The sequence below is a fragment of the Gopherus evgoodei genome, chromosome 4 (assembly GCF_007399415.2).
Source record: "Gopherus evgoodei ecotype Sinaloan lineage chromosome 4, rGopEvg1_v1.p, whole genome shotgun sequence".
Taxonomy (NCBI): domain Eukaryota; kingdom Metazoa; phylum Chordata; order Testudines; family Testudinidae; genus Gopherus; species Gopherus evgoodei.
The window spans coordinates 128121918-128142328 of record NC_044325.1 but is presented as its reverse complement, the minus strand read 5'-3'; the positions used below and the strand labels follow the sequence as shown (position 1 = coordinate 128142328).

The 20411-nt window shown below is 51.0% G+C and overlaps 1 protein-coding gene across 3 annotated transcripts in view; it reads left to right on the top strand.

Annotated features, from left to right (window-relative positions):
- Window positions 1-18858, top strand: part of KDM2A (lysine demethylase 2A) — a 75984-nt gene extending 57126 nt beyond the window's left edge. For 2 of the 3 annotated variants that reach the window (XM_030561039.1, XM_030561040.1), the window contains 9 exons: window positions 6252-6335; window positions 8251-8517; window positions 8744-8875; window positions 8981-9070; window positions 10515-11227; window positions 12424-12587; window positions 13134-13292; window positions 13758-13973; window positions 15952-18858. In XM_030561039.1, coding sequence (XP_030416899.1) covers window positions 6252-6335; window positions 8251-8517; window positions 8744-8875; window positions 8981-9070; window positions 10515-11227; window positions 12424-12587; window positions 13134-13292; window positions 13758-13973; window positions 15952-16133 — 2007 coding nt within the window. In that variant the 3' untranslated portion in view covers window positions 16134-18858. Of the gene's footprint in view, window positions 1-4369; window positions 4615-6251; window positions 6336-8250; window positions 8518-8743; window positions 8876-8980; window positions 9071-10514; window positions 11228-12423; window positions 12588-13133; window positions 13293-13757; window positions 13974-15951 lie in introns of those variants that run through there. The other variant, XM_030561041.1, reaches the window with a different exon arrangement.
- Window positions 18859-20411: the final 1553 nt, after the last annotated feature.

Genomic DNA, 20411 nt, shown 5'->3' with positions numbered 1-20411 from the left:
GTGGTGATATATTCTTCTGACTGATCTTTCTTCTAGTAGTGCTCAGTCTTCCTTTGCAGTTTTTTGTTCTCTGAGATGTGGCTCAAATGAGGTTCTTCCTGGTGTAACGGTAGCCTGTCTAGATCTTACATCTTCTTCATCCTCCACCCTTGTCTGGCTCATTGCTTTGCTCCGAGAGAGTTAAGATATATTCTCACCACACTTGGCATTTGTCTGGGATAGCTGTGTCTGATAACAGCCTTGCTTTCTTCAAACTTACATATTGTCCTTCCCATTCTGCAAGTAACTTATTCTGTTGCAACACAAAGGGTATGTCTTCAGTACTGGCCGGATCTGCGGGCAGCAATTGATCCAGCAGGGATAAATCGATCCCCAAGCGCTCTCCCGTAGATTCCCGTACTCCAGCTCGGCAAGAGCCGCAGGCAGAGTCAACGGGGGAGCGTAACTTAGATCGATTTCTCCCCACCTCCTGCAGTGTAGACTAAGTCTAATAAATAAAACCGTCTGTCCTGGTATTAGTAGGTTTTGCTTCCTCATTACGCTCTAACTGGGGGCTTCCTTAAAATGTTCTTGTGCCAGCTTGCTCATTTGGAAGAGTCCGTCACTCACCTGAAGCTCTTGACTAGCTGTGCTTTCCAGGCTTAGCTGTGGTTCCCAGGTTTCTTTAAGAATGTGTAGCAGTACTCACATCTGTCAGACATAATAGAACAAAGTAAAAGCTATAGATACCTGAGGTATTTGCACATGAGCGGTCATCTATCCCAAACTGCCCATGTAGCACTTACAGATTCCCACTGCATCTTTTAAACCTTTCTCTAGGGCTGCATTTGAATCCCTTTTATTTCCAATTGTCATTTCCAAGGTTATGTAGCCACTGTACAGACATTTCTGGTGTTTGTGGTATGTCCTGGATAACAGTTGAACAAATGCACTCATCACCTGCTGGCTGGCTTTTTAATATCATCTTTGGGAAAAGCTTCTGGGTACGTAGTCATTAACAACCATTAGATACTGGTTATCCAAATAACTGCATTCTAGGGGTCTTGTAGCATCCATCATTACGTGGGGGAAGGTGACACCACCTACAACTGGAAATATCACAAGATGTGTAATCACCTTTTTTTCTTAGTGAAGGCAACTTTCTGGAATTTCAGGCCAGGCTTGAATCCATTCCTCTACTTGTTGATACACAGAGGGGTCCTGCCTATGGAATTGTGTGTCAAACCATTAGGACCATTCCTCTACAAACTTTAGGGATTACTGGCTTCTTCCTTTTGTGGACAATTCTGATACGTACTCATCTGTGGTCCCAGACTTGGACATAGTTTATACCTTCACTGGTATACCCCTGACTTCTACACCACTTAGAGTATAGAGGCTGAAGAGTGAGATCTGACTGTAGAACATAAATACTGAGAGGGTTGTACTACATCCACCTTCATCTTTCTCTTAACCTCATCTCATCATGCCTTACCTTCTTCTCCAAGACTTTGCTTTTTAGCTTTTCCTGGCTCCTCAACAACCTCTTGGTGTGATTCCAGGTCTTTCCTTTCTTGTCCCATGATTGAATCACTACGCAAACTGTAATGGTTTCACTAAGAAGGCCTGTGAGAACTGGAAAACCTTGTCCTCATACCCTATTGGAAGGGAGCGTTCCTACTTTAACCTGCATCATAAAACAGTGATGTGTTCTTCAGGAGCTATATAAATCCCTCAGTCCTCGTACATACAACCTGAACATGGCAGTTTGGTCCAGATCTCTTGCAAAGAACAAACTTCTTAGAACTCCCTTTATCCAGCAGCACTCTTACCTCCTGACCATCATGCAAAGCCTTGTGCAACTGAGCAACACTTACTGGTGCATAGCTAATACACCTCTACCTCGATATAATGCTGTCCTCAGGAGTCAAAAAATCTTACTACGTTATAGGTGAAACCGCGTTATATTGAACTTGATTTGATCCGCTGGAGTGCGCAGCCCCGCCCCCCTGGAGCGCTGCTTTACTGTGTTATATCCAAATTTGTGTTATATCAGGTGGCGTTATATTGGGGTAGAGGTGTATCTGGTTCCTCTTGAGGTACCTAAGCTGGCAGTTGTGGGTTAACAACAGGGCAGCCATTAGTTTATGCCTCATCTGGTCTCAATATATGAGGTTCCTTCCCCTCCCTCTCCCTGCTTTATGGTCTTAACCTGCTTCTTACACACCCATTTTTTCCAGTCACCCTTGTCCCTCGGTCTTCCCACACCCAGTGCTCCCCAAAGTCTTAGTGGGGACCTGGTTTCTTAGTGGTATAGCTGTTCAGTGGGCCATCAGAGAAATCTGTGTTATCTACTACCTGCTCATTGGAATTAGATTGTTCATAAGCCCAAGTCTTGACCTCTTAGTAATTTCAGTAGTAAATTTTTATATTCTGGTAGTGCCTGGAGGCCCAACTGGGACTGGGACCCCATTGACCTGGGTGCAGTAAAAATTGTTCACCCTTCAGGGTAGGGAATCTATCTGAAGTTCCCATATCCAAGATCTCTCTGGTCTGGCTGCCGCAAGGGTGTAGCTTAGCTAACTGTTCATGGCAGAGTCTGACTGCTTCCCAGAACTGCTCTATATCTCTTCACCAATCTATTTTCTGTTACCTATGCAGTCACTAATTAAATCCTCCTTCGTTGCATGATGAGCTGTTATGGCCTTCCCTTGCCTGCAGGGCCAGTAGCCCACTCCATCTGTCAGCCATGCAAGGGTAGTCACCGTTCATTCAAAGCAGGATAGCTCTCCTGTACCCCAATCTTCCCCCCCTGCAATAAATCAGGATCATTTAGGTTCCTGCCTCACTATACTCCCTCTAGGTTCTGAGTGTCTAGAGCTGCTATCTCCTGTCTCTGTCGCTGAAGCCCACATCTCGCAAAATTGCCAAACTAGACCTCTGGTCATTACATTCTCCCTTTTTGATACTGGAACAAGGAAAGCCGTGGCTGGAGACAAGGTTAGGACAGAGAGGAACCATGGCTGGAGGGAGCTGGCCATTGCTTAGTTCTAGAGGCTGCCCAGAAGCATGAAATAGGCACCCTCTGCAGAGAGGTCACTGGCTACATGGGAAGTTGTTCTCATGTCACAGGATAGAATGAAACCTACAATGAAATCTGAGAAGGGTGTAGCTTGAAAGAGGGGGTTGTTCTGAGAAAGCAGCCACTTCTCATCTCTCTTGCTGTGAAAGGGAGGGTTAAACCTTCCCTATTCACCTGTAAAATGCAGTAGACAGCTGCCCAAACTCTCAACCTTGATATATCAGGGTGTGATGAGCAGGGACAGCTCCAGTGTTTTTTGCCGTGGGGGGGGAAGCCACGATCAGCAGCAACTCAAACATTGCCGCTTCATTCTTCGGTGGCAATTCAGCGGCAGGTCCTTCCCTCCAAGAGGGACTGAGGGACCCGCTGCTGAATTGTCGCCGAAAACCCAGTTGTGCTGCCCCCTTCCATGGGCTGCCCCAAGCACCTGCTTGCTGTGCTGGTGCCTGGAGCTGGCCCTGGTGATGAGAGGAGGTAGCTTCCTACAGCACAAGATGAGTAAGTTATGAGTTATGGCAGCATAACACAATTTAATAGACCTTAATTAGTACAATTTTCCTTATATATTTCATACTTACATAACATCCTCCATTTTTAGCTGAAGTTGTCCCACAGTGTGCTATGTTGAGATTCACCAGTGATGGGAACTGGATGGGTGCACTGGGATATCTTGTGTAACTCAGGTAAACCCAGTATGACTCTTTGACGTAACCACTAGAGGGGGGGACACACACATTGATTCGAGGCTGCAACTGCCTCCAAAAGTTAGTGGATGTGGTCTCTTAGCTGAAGTAGTGGGGGTTCATGTTTTAGATCCCGAGGTTCCCTGGGATCAATGCTTGCAAACTCGGTTTGTGTTCCGTAGAGTCTGCAATTATCCCCGACCACCTCCTTTCTCATCTGAAAATTCCACCCCGCCCCATGCTGTGCCCGTAAAACAGCCTGATTAAGACAATGGGAAGGTGGCTAGCCAGGGCGTGTAAGATGAGGACAAATGCAGGCCAGCCGCAGCGCACACAAGGGGTTAATGCTTTTCTGTTGCTCTCTAAAGTCTGCCACACTGCCGGAGCCTTCGGGGGGTCTGGCCCTGGGTTCTCCGATTGCAGTGGTGAGGGGAGGGGACAGAGGAGGGCGGCTCTTTGGGCAGCCCTGTCTGCCAATCAGCAAGCCGCCAGCCGCTTGTCCCAGCCTCCTCTGACTCTGCAGCAGAACGGAGCTGCCCTCTGCGCGTTGCCTCCCTCGCTGGCTCTTTCTCTTCTGCCATCTTCCGCTGCAAAGCATTGCTGGGAGCCGCATGTGGGTGACGCAGCAGCATTGTCTGCAGGCACAGGAAGCTGCGGACCGGGTCTGGAAAGGAGCGAGCTGGGTTCGGGGGGCGGCTCTTGAGAACATGTTTCCTGAAGAGCTGGGGGGTTGCTGATTTACCCACTGTAAATCGGAAGGAGTGGAGCCAAGGAGAGCCCTGCAGCTCGCAGTGCAGGCAGCGAAACAAAGGGGCTCGGAAACTTCACCCCCCACAGCCTCGGCAGCTCCAGAGGGACGTGGCACACAAGGTCAGGCAGCTAGCAGAGCTTCCTTGGCGGGGGAGTGGATGGGAACCCGCGTGGGGGAGGCACTCAACTGCCATCCACGTTTCTGCAGAACAATGCTGTTGGCGCTGTTCTGTGAGATCCCGCCCTCTCAAAACAGCTCCCTGCTGGGGCTCGGGCTGTCCTCTCTCATCTGACTGGAGTTGGCTTGCTTACGTCGGGTCCCTGCACCTTTTTCTGGGGGTCTTTCTGGATTGGGAATCTAGTCACCCGTTTCCTCTTTGGGAGCATTTTCCACTTGTGCTTGTGGTCATCGCAGTGGGGTGTTTCAAGGCTGGGAGTTGGCATTCTCCCTCCTGAAATGAGAGCAGAGGAGACACATTTAGGGTCCCCCACTCCAAACTGCCTTGTTTGATTAGATGGTGGATCAGGGTGTGCTTCCTCCCACTCAGAGCAGGATGTGTGTCTCTGAACAGTCAGCCACCCCCTGGAGTGCCGGGGGTAGGGGGAGTGTGCATTCCCCCTCCCTGCTCTGATAGGCATTGAGGCATGTGTGTCTAAATACCCCCAGACCCTGACCTTTCCTTTCAGTGTGTGCTCATGGGAAGGCTGGCTGAGGGAGGAAAGTCTGGTTGTGGGCAGCACACTGTGCTGCTCTGGGAGTGGAGGCAGCCACTTCCGCCCGCCCACAGCCTTCTCAGAAAGGCGGGGAGTAACTGGAAAGCAGCCCTCCCCGGCAGAGGCTTCCTTTGGGGGGACGTGCATCCCCTGGGTTGCGAGAGTGAGCCCAGCCCATGCCCTGTTTCCTCCTGGCAGCAGGAAGCACTGCACTCGCCTGGCACATGGGAGTGCCAGCAGGAGGCTCCTGAAAACGTAGCCATAGCAACAGCCAAGTAAATAAAGCACATCTGTAACGGCAATCTGGGTGTTGGGTGGGGTGGAAAGCGGAGGCAGGAGACTTGGCACTGGTAGCCCAAGAGCCCTCCTGGGGATGCAGGTACCTGTCGCTAACACCTGGCTGTAGGATGTTGTCCTTGAGTTAAAGGCAGGAAGGCCAGCCCTGGGAACGTTCCCAGAAGCCTCAAAGCCCTGCCACCTTTTGGAACTGTTCATTACTGTGAAATCCAAACCAGAAGGCAGAATAGGAAGACACTTCTAGCTGCCTGGCACCCAACACAGGGCTGTGCGGTTTCCCTATGAGATTGACACCAGAGCAGGGGCTGGCTGTCCTGCACTCTGTCTGCTGCTTCAAGCATTTGAATTGCAGGGATGCATCATGCCCCAACTCGGCTCCTCAGGGAAACGGGCTGGGTTTCCTCTCCTCTACCCTACACTCTTTCAAAAGAACTAGTCCCCATACATGTGCACACTCCTCTCAGCATGGTCTGCCAGGGACTTCTGGGCTGAAATGGCTAGATAACTATCACTTGTGTAGCTCAGCTCTGCTAATGATGAACAGGTGTCTCTGCTGGGAGTGGAGTGGAGCAGCTGGGGGTGGAGTGGAGGACATCTCTTCCCCAGCTACTGCAGCAGTGTGTGAAAGGAATGTTCTCTCCCTTGCATCTGGACAGATCCAGGCTGGCAGCAGTTATTTGTTTTCTTGCTTACATATCCGTGCTTCTGTTTGTCTCCTTCCTTTTCTTTTCCTGACTCTCCAATAGCTGCTGCTGGAAGAACACGCAAACAGCGATCCCAAACTGGCACTTACAGGAGTCCCTATCATCCAGTGGCCCAAGAGAGACAAGGTAAGAGATGAGGCTGTACCATGGCCCAGACAACTGCTGGTGGTTTGGGTTTCATCTGGTCTCTCTCCTCCTTATTGCTTCTTCTGCAGAGATTCCAGTGGTGGAAGTGGAGAGCAGAGTCCTGGAGCCTAATTGCCCCGTGACCCTCCATAGGGGAGGGGAGTCGAGTTCAGTCATGTTCCCAGCAGCCCTTCCCAGAGTCACTTAAATGCAGGAATGTGGATGGGAGGAGGCAGCAAGATGCAGGATTAGAGAAAGTGGTGCTGTCACATTCGCCACTTCAGGTGAAATGCAGAGTGCAGAAGTGAAAGATAAACATAAACCCAAGTGCGCTTCTGTGTACAAGAGTTGGCACCGAGCAGCAAGCACCTCTAAGCCAGTGAACTTTCCATAAGTGGCTGTCTTGGAGCAGAGTTTGGGCTTCCTGCAGATATGCCCTTTATCTAGTGTCTGCTGTCTTAACAAGCCCACAGCAGGGCGAAGCAGGTAGCTTCCCCACCCTCATGGGGATCAGTCCCAGCTATGCTCCAGCTGTCCTGCAAAGAAATGCTTCCCAAAGGTGGCAGCTAGCTAGCAATCCAGAGTGAGTCCTTCAGACTCTGCCCTCACATACTATCCTTGAATCTAAGTGTGTTGGTCTGAATACCATTCACATGCAAACGGGAGTCACCACTCTCCGCCAGTTCCATCCATAGTTTGCCATCCAGTCATGGAGCCGAAGTAATGCCGTGTGATTTATTTGTTCAGTCACTTGCTACTAGTGGTGAATAGTCACAGAGAAAACTTAGTGAAAGGTCCCTACGCTGAAATGTTTGCCTAACCTATTCGGCGAATATATAGGAATGAGCAGTAAGGCCTAGATTTTAAAAGGTACCTAAATACCTTAAAAAATAAAACAAAATGGTACATTCATAAGTCAGAATTTGTTCCCCAATAGGGAGTGAGCGTGCTGGATAATGGGCTCCCTCTAACAGAAATTATTATGTTGGCAGTTGGCCAAGGAGTTTTTCTGCCTTCCTACCTCTTGACTTGGAGAAAGGGAGATACAATAAGCCCCCCACCCAGGCCCTTTGGCCAGGTGGGTCTGCAGCTTACCCCAGCTGGAGATTAGTTTATGCCCCATAGCTCTGTAAGGGTTGATAGTCTGTCCCTCTTGTTCTGGCTGCTCTCACCATGGGTGTTGCTCTTAGAAATGTCAGAATAGGATGTCTCTTGGAGGAGAATTTGGGAACTGTACAGCTTCAAGGGGCAATGCATCAATATTCAGGCCTGGACCAAAAAGCCTTCCTAGATGAGGAGACCGTTGACCAGCCTTAACAGGCTGAGCTTGGATCCCAGCTTCCCAGTGGTATAAAGCACTGGCAGTTGGAGAATTTGCTGCAGTTGTGTGGAGGAGACTTGTTGCGAAGGTGCTTAGCAGCTGGGCCAGTTTATAAACAATTTCAGATTTGGCATACTTTCCCAGGCCCTGGGTCAGAAACAAGTCTCACCAGGGGAAGTTTGGAAGGGAGCGAGCCACTGTCTTAAGATCATAGTGAGATGTAGGGGCCCATTTGCAGCCCTGACTGGACTGGAAGAAAAGATTGGGGTATGGATTGGGAAAGGAGATAAGTGCTGCAAACAGTCATTTCCCTTCCTTGGCTCATGGTATGAAAGTGCTGACTTCCAGCTCGACTCTGCAGTGTAGCAGTCTAGTGGCTAGGGATCTAATCCTATCTTCCCTTGAATACATCAATTCCCAGCTGTGTAAAATGGGGAAAATGCTGACTGGGCTGATCTGTGCTGTCCTTTGAGATCCAAATGAAAGGTGCAAAACAGGGGCTTGCTGAGATGCTCCTGCTGCCAGAACATGACAGAAAGCAGTGAGCCATGAGCCTCCCAATCTTCGACCTCTCCTTTGTGTTTCTTTCGCCAGCTAAAGCTCCAGGCCCGACCGAAGGTGCGCCTGCCCACCATCCCCATCACCAAGCCTCACACCATGAAGCCAGCCCCACGCCTGGCGCCTGTAAGGCCCACAGTGTCTCCAATAGTTTCAGGAGCACGACGGAGGCGAGTGCGGTGCCGTAAATGCAAGGCCTGCATGCAAGGCGAGTGTGGCATGTGCCACTACTGCAGGGACATGAAGAAGTTTGGGGGGCCTGGTCGCATGAAGCAGTCCTGCGTCCTCCGGCAGTGCTTAGCGGTGAGTTCTGCAGCAAGTTACATTGGGAGCAGAGGGAGTGGTGACTGGCCACTTGGGGCCAAGGGTGGAGGGGAATTTGCTTGAGCCTTCCACTCCAAATCTGAATTTGACAGAGCAGAATTTGGGGCAACACAAGGGAGCACCTGGAACTACCCATCCCCCAAGCTTGAGGGTACTTCCTTTGGGCTGCCTGTCTCCCTAGTTTCACTCTTGGCTTCCTTTGTAGCCCAGGCTGCCTCACTCGGTCACGTGCGCACTTTGCGGGGAGGTGGATCAGAATGAGGATTCGCAGGACTTTGAGAAGAAGCTCATGGAATGCTGCATCTGTAATGAGATAGTTCACCCTGGTTGCCTGCAGGTGAGGTGGGCCTAGGGACATGGGTTTTGGGTCCACACCCGTGTAGGGGGTGGGGGCAAATGGCTGAAGGATGGTGCCTAACCACTTGGTATGTCCCATCTGCAGATGAACGGGGAAGGGCTGCTGAATGATGAATTGCCCAATTGCTGGGAGTGTCCAAAGTGCTACCAGGGTGATGACTCGGAGAAGGGCCAGGTAAGAGGAGACCCACTTGCCTGGACAGCACCAGTGTGGGGAGAATGGGAGCACTTGGATTGCCCTCTAAATGCACGCTCCACTCAGTTCTTCTCAGGTGGGGGAAGTATGTGGGGAAGCAGGGAGCCCAGCTGGTTGTGGGATGCTACTCACTCTGGACACTGCAGGGAGAATTGAGCAGGGTCTGAGGTCACCATGCCATGGAGCCAGGCACATGTGCGTGTATGTGCATGGCCACATGGGGTCAACAGGAACTGATGCTCTAGCGGGCAGTGAGTGCCACTTCAGGCAGGTGGGCACTGGTGGAGCTGTGGCACCTCGGTGTGGCCAGGTGGCTTGCGGGCACTGGTGAAGCTGCGCGTTGCTAACTTTCAGTGGAGCTGGTTCATAGCTCTTCCGTGTCCACCCCCCACGACGTTCACAGAAAGCCCGTCAACAAGCGAACTCCAGCATCCTGCAGAAGAAACGACTCCTCAAAGGGCACTGGCGCCCAGACCCTGCCACCAAGCAGCGAACAGACTATGTGCGGCGCCGGCTGGCCAAGTGGAGGCTGGCAGCGCTGCCTAGGCAGCAGAACTACGGTTACCAGCTCATACATAGAACTGTGCCTGTTGCCCCAGAGAGCAGTGTCCCAGCAGAGGCGAGCAAGGTGGGGGACCCTCTTGCAGGGAGTGGGCCTGCAACTTGGGAGGAGATGAATGTGGCCAGCCTGGGTGCAGAGTTCAGCAGTGGGAAGGGGGCAGGTTTCCCATCGGCCTCAAAGACATAGCAAAGCCTTGTGGCTTAATCCTTCCACCACCACTCCCTTAGGCAAAGGACCTCAATGGGTACTTAGCCATCCTGAAAGTCAGGCTGCTTGTTCAGGTGGCCAGGTGTGGATTTAGGAGCTGAGCTCTGATCACATAACTCCTAAAAGCTGGTGCTGTTCCCATCCAGCCTCCAAATCTCTGCCCCTTCCATCACTGTGACTCCCAACAGTTTGACTGAGTCTTCTATGCAGGTGGGTTTGCAAATGGTGGAGGGGCCAATGGCCCCTCCCTGGAAACGAGTTGTGAGTGAGGCCTGGTGAACTTGCCATGGCCTGGGTGCGAGGTTACTGTAAAGAAGATGCCCACAGCCTGGATGGTTGGCTCGAGCCCCTCTGCCTTTTATGTTGTAACACACTGCACTCCCTACCCTGGTTACTACAGGTCAGTGTTGGGAAAGCAGACTTGCCATATGGACAGTGCTGGGCAAGCTCTTCTTAGCCCCTCCTCCACATACTGGGCACTGCTGGTGCGGACCCCGCTATTCAGTGCCCAGAGGTGGTGGTCTTGCCCAGGTGAGTGGAGCCCTGCACCAGCGTATTGGCCATGTGTTCTGCTGGGGTTTTGCCTGCTGTGCCATCGTGGGGTGCTGTTGATAGGTGAGGTGTTAACTCCCCTCTCCTCTGGCTCCTTTGCAGAAGCGAAAGATGGAGGAGAGTGACGAGGACATAGTGCAGGCCAAAGTCCTGCGACCGCTGCGGAGCTGCGAGGAGCCCCTGACACCCCCGCCGCACTCGCCCACCTCCATGCTGCAGCTGATCCACGACCCTGCATCACCACGGGGTGTGGTGACGCGCTCATCCCCGGGGGCTGGCCCCAGTGACCACCACAGCGCCAGCCGGGACGAGCGCTTCAAGCGGCGGCAGCTGCAGCGGCTCCAGGTCACAGAGCGCACCATGGTGCGGGAGAAGGAGAACAACCCCAGTGGCAAGAAGGAGCTGTCAGAGGTGGAGAAGGCCAAGCTGCATGGCTCCTACCTTACGGTCACGCTGCAGAGGCCCGCCAAAGACCTGCATGGCACCTCTATTGTGCCCAAGCTGCAGGCCATCACCGCCGCCTCCACTAATCTGCGGCACTCTCCCCGCGTGGTCGTGCGCCACTGCCCAGCCAGGACGCCCCAGCGGGCCGGGGAGGAGGAGGCGGCAGACGAGGAGGAGGCGGCAGACGAGGAGGAGGAGGGGGAGGAAAGCGCGGAGGAGGGCGGGACGGCCCGGCTGAATGGCAGAGGCGGCCGAGCGCAGGACGGCGAGGAGAGCTGGATGCAGCGTGAGGTGTGGATGTCTGTGTTCCGCTACCTCAGCCGCAGAGAGCTCTGCGAGTGTATGCGGGTGTGCAAGACCTGGTACAAATGGTAAGTGGAACATGGTGGCATCCCCGCGCTCATCAAAGGCAGTGGACCCCTGCCAGCTGGTCAGTACCAAATAGGAGAAGATTAGAGCTGGGAGGGTTGTTTCAGGGTCAGTTGCAGCCTCATCGCAACTGGTGCATATTGGGGCCCTGGCAAAGGTGCCATGTCCCTCTGGCTCTTGGGTTAGGTATGTTGGTGCTAAAGCTTGTCATGCTATTTGTGCCGTATCTGCTCTTCCAGCTCAAGAAATAACCTTCTTTGCATGGCTCTGTTGGGCCATGACCAGTGGGTTGTCTTCTCCATCACAGAGCATTTCCTGATTTCCAGTCCCTGCCTTCCATCCTTGCTAGTGCCCACAGTGACTAATCCTGCACTCTTCTTACCTTTCCTGTGGTTGACATGGTGTCATGTGTCCACCAGCCCTCTCCTGGTGGCTTTGCAGAGCTGTCTCCAGGCTGTACAAACTAACTCTCTGTGGAGGGTGCTGTACAAGGGCACTGAGGACTGGGGACTGTCTCTGGGCTCTGCACTGTTGCGGTGATGTCTCCCATGGGGTCCTAAATATCTCTTACCCTCTCTAGTCCCCAGTCGTGATGGGCATGTGGTGATTACCTGTTCCACCCAGGGGCCTTTTTACTCTCACTTCAGGCTACCTGGTGGCTCTCATCAAGGCAATGGAGTTACCTGTAGCTTGTGTGAGGAGAGCTGGCCCCTCAGGCAGAACATGCAGCCTCCTAGCTAGTGAGGTGGGAAGCAGAGACCCATCTTTCCCTAATCCCTCAGCCTTAGCAACTTCAGTGCCCATGAAGGCACAAGCACACTAGAGCGTAAAGTCTTGCAAGACCTGTTAGCTGCTGGCCCAGCATGTTTTCTCTTCCAGGCGTTCACTGGTCCTTATTGTAACCAGCAGTGCTGAGATAACTGACTGCCCTGCTGCTGGTTCCCGGGACAGCCTAACCCATGTTCTGGGGCATGAGCTGCATGACTGGCATCAGAGATGGCTCCTCCAGCACAAGCTGGAATGTGTCTAGAGACAGACTGGTGCTGAAAAGCCTGCACTAGTTGATTAGCACAGCAAGCCGCTTGGTCCTTTGGAGCATGTTACCACTGGAGCTCCTTCACTCCCTTGGCATCCAGCTGTCTGTATCGGGTGGGGCTGTGGGCTCTTCCTATCCAACCTGTGTGTGTCTGTGCATCAGGTGCTGCGACAAGAGATTGTGGACGAAGATTGATTTGAGCAGGTGCAAGTCCATCACTCCCCAGGCCCTGAGCGGCATCATCAAGAGGCAGCCAGTCAGCCTCGACCTTAGCTGGACCAATATCTCCAAAAAACAGCTCACCTGGCTTGTCAACAGGCTGCCAGGTCAGTGGGACTTGTGCTTTGGGTGGGAAGGGCTTGTCTATTCAGCGTATGGATTGTAATGCCGAGGGCAAAGCAGAACTGCTGTTTGTCTGGTAGCCCCACCACCACTTTGAATAGCCAGCCAGCCTGTGGGTGCCATAACCCTGTGCCCTTGTGGATGTCAGAGGTAACCTAGGATTGTTGCCATGTTCATGTATCTTCAGGGTATCTCATGGTACCACCCATTCCCAGGAGTCCTTGTGGATCTTCCTGAGTCACATGGGGAAGTCGGCTCTTGCAGTAAGTTCCCTGTGTGCCCCAGTCTCCCCATCACTGAAGAGACCTCCCCACTTCTATCCTGCCAGGATGAGGTGGAAATTTGGGTTCTGTGTACATCCCCATCATGGCCTCCTCTCTCCCAGGGGTGGGCAAGAGGTGAAGTCACTAGAATGTGTTGGCAGGGGTGTGGACAAAGGGTCCAGTTGGTCTCAGATCAGAAAGGAGGCTGTGGGGGTGTCTTGGAGTTCAGGGCTCTCTTGACTCACTGGTTCCCCCTCTTCCCGGCAGGCCTGAAAGACCTCATCTTAGCAGGCTGTTCCTGGTCTGCAGTCTGTGCACTCAGTACCTCCAGCTGTCCCCTTCTCAGGACCCTCGATCTTCGGTGGGCAGTAGGAATCAAGGACCCTCAGATCCGGGACTTGCTCACACCTCCCACAGACAAACCCAGTATGTTGGTTCCTGGGTAATATGAGGGTGGGCGGCGTGGTTGCATGAGGAAGGTGTGTTCTGGTGGGATGGGGTTTTGGTTACCAAGAAGGATCTCCAGGGGGCAGTGTTCAGGGAATGTGGTGGGAGCTCTGGTTGCCATGGGATGAGGTATTTCCTCAGGGATCCATATTTCTGGGAGCGAGATGGGGACTGTATTCTCCAGGTAGTATTGCAGGGTGGTTGGGCTGCACTGACTTATTAGAAAAACAATGAGTCAGTGGCACCTTAAAGACTAACAGATTTATTTGGGCATAAGCTTTTGTGGGTAAAAAACCTCGCTTCTTCAAATCCACCCTCTGATACTTGACTTAGTAGAAGTTCATCTCTTGGTGCAGGTGATGAAGTGGGAGGTGCTGGCATGCAGCAGGTGGGAATACAGCTGGGGGTGGCCATGACATGGTTGTTTCCCACGTACCTCTGCAGGTCAAGACAATCGCAGCAAACTCCGCAACATGACAGACTTCCGGCTAGCTGGTCTGGACATCACCGATGCCACGCTCCGGCTCATCATCCGCCATATGCCCCTGCTCTCACGACTTGACCTTAGTCACTGCAGCCACCTTACGGACCAGTCGGCCAACCTCCTAACGGCCGTGGGGTCTTCCACGCGCAACTCACTCACTGAGATCAACATGGCAGGTGCCTGCACCCCTCCACTGGCACCTTGCGTGGTGCCAGACAGGGCCACTGCTCCGCCTTCATTTATCCTTGCTTTGGAAGGGTTCCGTGCTGCTGGGGGACAGTGGCAGGGTGGGGGTTAGTTTCCATGTTGGCTCAGTTGTGGCCTTCAGCACAGTCTTGCTCCTGAGGGATGAGTTAACTGTGAATCTTCGACAATAACAGGCAGCTTGGAATCTGCTCTCAAGGCTGAATGAAGAGGGTGGGCTCATATGGCATTGTCTCCAGTGCCCCAGATGTTCCTCAGCATCTGCTGCAGGGTTGTGCTCTGAAATCAGTACTCTTTTTCCTTTTAAACACATTGTTGATAGCCCTTATGGCCAGTAGGGCTGATTGGAACCCACAACTCCCATCCTGTGGAGAAATGCTCAGATGGATGAAAATCTTCATTCCACGTGAGAGTGAGATCAAAACTGTTCATAAGAACATAAGAACAGCCGTATTGGGTTAGACCAAAGGTCCATCTAGCCCAGTGTCCTGTCTACTGACAGTGGCCAATGCCAGGTGCCCCAGAGGGAGTGGACCTAACAGGCAATGATCAAGTGATCTCTCTCCTGCCATCCATCTCCATCCTCTGACAAACAGGCTAGAGACACATTCCTTGCCCATCCTGGCTAATAGCCATTTATGGACTTAATCACCATGAATTTATCCAGTTCTCTTTTAAACGCTGTTATAGTCTTAGCCTTCACAACTTCCTCAGGTAAAGAGTTCCCAAGTTGACTGTGCACTGCGTGAAGAAGAACTTCCTTTTATTTGTTTTAAACCTGCTGCCTATTTAATTTCATTTGGTGACCCCTAGTTCTTGTATTATGGGAATAAGTAAATAACTTTTCCTTATCCACTTTCTCCACATCACTCATGATTTTATATACCTCCATCATATTCCCCCTTAGTCTCCTCTTTTCCAAGCTGAAGAGTCCTAGCCTTTTTAATCTCTTCTCATATGGGACCCATTCCAAACCCCTAATCATTTTAGTAGCCCTTTTCCTGAACCTTTTCTAGTGCCAGTATATCTTTTTTGAGATGAAGAGACCACATCTGTACGCAGTATTCGAGATGTGGGCATACCATCCATTTTATATAAGGGCAATAATATATTCTCAGTCTTATTCTCTGTCCCCTTTTTAATGATTCCTAACATCCTGTTTGCTTTTTTGACCACCTCTGCACACTGCATGTACATCTTCAGAGAACTATCCACGATGACTCCAAGATCTTTTTCCTGACTGAGACTCTCCAAGCTGCCCAGACACCTGTCAGCCCTGCTTCCAGGCTCTCTGGCATACAGCCAGGACCCCCAGCTTGAGCCAGGGCTATGCCGGGCTCCCAGTTCTCTGGCAGCTGACCTAGCAGGTGCAGGGAACCAGGGAGGTGGCTGGGAACCAGGCAGGCTTTCAGAGCACAACTGGAAGAGTGGATGAAGTGAACACATCCCAATGGAACATTTTGATTTTGTGAAATCAATCTTTTCTGACAAACATTGACAATTTCCAGCCAGCTCTATGTTCCAGCTACCAGAACTCACCATCTCCCTCTTGTCAATTGCAGGGTGAATGGTAGAGACCCAGTCTATGGCAGGCAGAAAAGTTTAAAATCTAAGGGCTGCTTAGTCTGAGTTTGACATCAGATTAAATTCCCCAGGAGGTGCTGGCTGAGGTATTCATGGGACTGAGAGGCAGGGGCAGATGTTAGATTGGGGGGTGGGAGGTGCTGTGCTGACTGGGATATTTAAGGGGATATTCTGACTGGGATGTTTCATATTCAGTAGAAACTTCAGTGTATTTTTCCTTTTCTCTAATCTACCCAACGTTCCCAGCTGGCTACTCCAGCCCCCTGCCAAACTTGTCCCAGCTTCCTGTGGGGTGTGCAGGGCCATGCGTGGCGTGTGGGGGGTAGTGCATGTTCTGCTGAAACCCCTTCTTCCTCTTCTGCGCAGGTTGCAATAAGCTGACAGACCAGTCCCTGCTGTACCTGCGGCGCATCTCCAACCTCACCCTGATCGACCTGCGAGGCTGCAAGCAGATTACCCGTAAAGCCTGCGAGCACTTCATCTCAGACCTGTCCATCAGCAGCCTCTACTGCCTGTCCGACGAGAAGCTGATCCAGAAAATCAGCTAGAGACCAACCCCAGGCAGACTGAGAAGGAAAGATCCCATCCCACCCCTCTTGAAGAGGCGCTCTTCCTCCCCAGCCCTGTCCTGCTGTGAGGCCAGCATCCTGCACTCCTCCATCACCCACCTCCACAGGCAGGGCAGTAGCCAGCCCCACTCCCCTAGGTCTCCTCCTCCTCCTCTTCCTGGGAGTTCAGCAGCAGAAGGGGTCCTGCCAGGCTGACCCATAGCTGAGGAGGAATGGGCCGTGGCCGGGGGAGCTCGTTCTGGAGCCTGGCTGCTCTTAGTGTGAGGTTGTACAGAGGTGTCTTCGCAGGGAAATGTGCCCCTCTTTTCTCCCCGCCTTGGCACCCCAAGCAGATTTCACTTCCTACACAGCATGAGCAAGGGGAGTGCCCTGGAAAAGGGATTGGAGCTGGATGGTATGAAGCAAGCATGCCTGGTCTCTCCAGTACCACTGCCACAGGGGTGGCTGTTGGCCCTGTGGCTTGTCATACTTGGCACACATGCCACATCTTTGCCCCCTGAGCTTTTCCTCCTGTTGGCCTTGCCTCACTGAAGCGGCCAGGGTTTGCCTCCTGCAGCTTGTATGTGGAGGGTGAGAGCCCTATGGCAGTGGGTTCTCAAGGCTAGGTGTCTCCCTTGGCTAGCCAAGCTTCCACTCCAGAGCAGCACTAGACTGCTCACAGCATCATATATCCACACCCCCATGAGGATGAGTGTGTCCAGCCCTTCTGGAAGGGCTGGGGGTGGGTGTCTGCAGGTGGCCAGGTCCATCAGAGCTCAGGGAGGACTCAGAAGGCATCCAGAGGGGTTTCTAGATTCTGCACAGGGTGGGCTACATGCTCTCCCCACCCTCTCGGGCAGGCTAGTATAATTAAGCACTCTTGGGATGCTGCGGCCAGAGGAGAGGATGCTTCTCCATCCTGTCACCCAGCGTGTAGCTGTCAGCTCTCGAACTGGGAGATGTGGAAGGGAGTGTAAAAGTCCCCATCCCCCTACCCCTTTAGCTGCCACTTTTCCTTTGCAATGAATGGTCGGTCCAAAGAACCCTCTCTCTTGGGCAGCAGAGAGCTTTTTGCACTTTAAAAAGAAAGGTTGGAATCTTATTTTGGGTCATTATTCCTCTCCCTCCCCTCCTCCCTCCCCCAAGTGACTGGACGCTCCCTTGACTGTCTGAGCTTGTTGATGTTTAATGCACAGTTTGCACTCTGCTCTCTCCCTCCCCTCCTCCTGCCCCTCAAATCCTCTCCTTCTAAGCATACTGATAGCACAAAACCAGCCTGCCACGTGTTCCCCCAGCCCCTCTCCAGCCTTACAGGGGAGAAAGGAACTCTCTAAGCAGCAGGGAAAAGAGGGAGGGACAAGTGGTTGTGAAATCTCAAAGGAGAATCAACCAGATGCACCCTCACTGCTTCAAAAGCAATAAGGGAGGCAGAAGCAGCTGTCACCCCTCCAGCTCTCCCCATTGCCTGCTGGCTCTGAATTCTCTGGCACCAATGTCTTCTGCTGCTGCAGTGTTGGCTGGGGGTGGGGAATGTCTTTGTTTAGATCCACTGAACCTCCAGTGGCGGGGGCTCAGGTCCTGTGCTTCCCCTCCCCTCCTCTGGCCTCCATATCATGAGCCTGCTTGCTTGCTGACTGGAACGTGCAAGTGTGATGAATTCCACAGTGCCTCAGTACATGGGAGTTTTGCTACAATGGATCGTTAAGAGTTTTTTTTTGGGGGGGGGGGGGAGCTCACTTTATCATCACTGACCTAGGAGTGGAAGCTTTCTGCCATTTTGTTTTTGGTAACTCCTGTGGAAAACAGAAGAATCAAACTACTTATTTTTATTTGTTTTAAAGGAAGGCAGGGGAAGCTATAAACAGGATATATAAGTGCATCCAACCTGGGGGACACTCCAGCCCAGAGGATTTCTGGGCTGGTTTTTCAGTTTGAAAAATAAAAGCATCTTAGCTACTGTCACATATGCATTCAGCGCTGAGCAACAGTGGATCAGTGTGCCAGGGGTGTCCACGGTAGGCAGGAGGAGGAGTGAAGCTGATTGATGGGTGAAGGAAATGGTCAGTCTTTAAGTTCGCTGTCCCACAGCCTTCTCAGACGCAGCCTTCCAATAAGTCTGTGGCTTCAGAGACTTAAAAAAAAAACAAATAAAGGTGTGATACTTGTTCCTGTAACTGGCCACCACCTTGGAGGGCAAGGGATGAAACTCCACAAAGGAAAGAAGAAATAAATAAAAATATATATATATATATATGAAATCACTTAGTGATTTAAAAAAAAGCCCTGCTCCCTAAATAAAACTCCCTGAAGAAAGTCACTATTGGTTTAAAGGGTTTTGGTTGTGTTTTTGTGTTTTGTTTTGTTTTCCCCCAGAGAAATATTGTAAATATATATTTTTGTTGGCGATTTAGAGTCCATCTCCAACATTTGTGCTTTAAAATTAAATGTAAGCATTAAGGGTAAAAGAAAACAAGTCTTATGCTGTTTGGGTTGGGGGTTATTATTTGGGGGCAAAGGGATGGGGAGCTAGTTGGAATTTTTTTGTTTTTATTTTCTCTTCTAAGCATTCTGCAGTACTGGTTTTAGAGAGAATCTTTACTCATAACCTATTACCACATGAACAGGAGAGACATTTGTGGGGGAGGGAGGGGAAGATACCAGCCTCTGAAGGGAAATATTTTGTTTCTTGGGGGTGGATTTTTGGAATAAAAGTTTAAAGAAAACACTGCCGGGTCTGCACGTTGTTTGTGTGGGTGTTTGGACATCCCAAGAGGGGAAGGTGAATTTAAGTTGATGGTACCACTCAGATTCCTAGTTTCACTGCCATCATCCTGCCACCCATCAGGTGATCAGAAGAGTATAACAGTCCTACCAGATGTTTTATTGTGTATATTTAGCTTTTCCTATTTCCGTTAATGGTGGTTTCCTTGTCAGACTTCTGCTGGTTCTCTGATTAGACAGTCTTCAGACCAATATTTCTGTTGGGAAAAAATAGTCTAGAGATCCTGCCACTCTTCAGGCTGTTGTAAAGTAAAAGATGAAGCACCCGTTATGCATGTTCTGTTGGATGTCATCTTTTGACTCATGTAGGCACATCTAATGCCGTTAAGTCTGGTGGGAGGCTCAGTACACTGCGTCCTTTCACAGGCTCGTTCATAGCTTTGGGTTTTACTGAAGAAAAGCCTTCTGAAACTTGATGGGGTTTTTAGCAGAGAAGCAAAAGCTTTTCAGACCAGCTGCAATCACTATATATAAACAGCCATTGAAGCAGGGAAGTGCTTTGAGAGGCTCAGGTGGAAGGAACTAGAGAACCAAACGCTACTGCTATCAGATTTAAAGCCTTCATCACCTTCCAGTCTGGGTTCACGAGCTGAAAGATCTCTCAGCCGCTGTGTCTCTTCACGGCAGGATGTGTCCCAGCCCTTCCCTTCTATATCTCCTTGTTATGCCTGCTTGACCAACTCAATTTCTCTCCACTTTGCTTGCACCCTTTATGTTCTTTGTGGGCATTAGGTTCCCTAGGCGTTTGTAATTTAGGGCTTCCATCCTGTTCTCTGCCTGTGGCACACAATAGTGTAGTTTTCTGATGGCTGTAATACTTAAGTCTAATTCTGATTGTTGGGCTGCATTGTGATATTTATTTAGTCTGTGTTGTACAGGAGGTCAGACTATATGATATGGGTGGTGCATTCTGGTCTTAATAGCTCTGCATGCAGAAGTTATTCTGGAATCAGGTAGGGTGCCTCTGTGTATCCTGCACTGAACTCTGCTACTATGCAATATTGCAAACTCCATTTAAATTCTCTGCTTACACCCCTGAGCATCATTCAGAAGTGCTGTTGCCCTCATTTCTCCATCTCATTGGAGAGTGGGCTATTAGCTGATAATATCCCCCTCAACTCTGCCTTTCCTATCTGGTATATTGCACCAACTTAGCATCAGGTGCCTTTTGAATTTTTAATAGTGAGTATAATTAACTATTAACAACATACCAAGGGCTGTGGTGGATCCTCCATGACTGGTCATTTTAAAATTGAGATTGGAGGTTTTTCTTTGCTCTAGTTCAAACAGGAATTATTTTGGGGCAGTTCTTTGGGCTCTGTTACACAGGAGTTGAGACTAGATAACAATGGTCCCTTCTGCCGTTAAGATCTGTGACTGGACTTAAACCAGGCCTAACTGTGTGGCCATACAATCATGCTAATACCCAAGTATTTGGAATGGCTTTCAAATAATGACCTTGGAATAAAAAGTTGGGAGTATGCTGATGAGACGTTT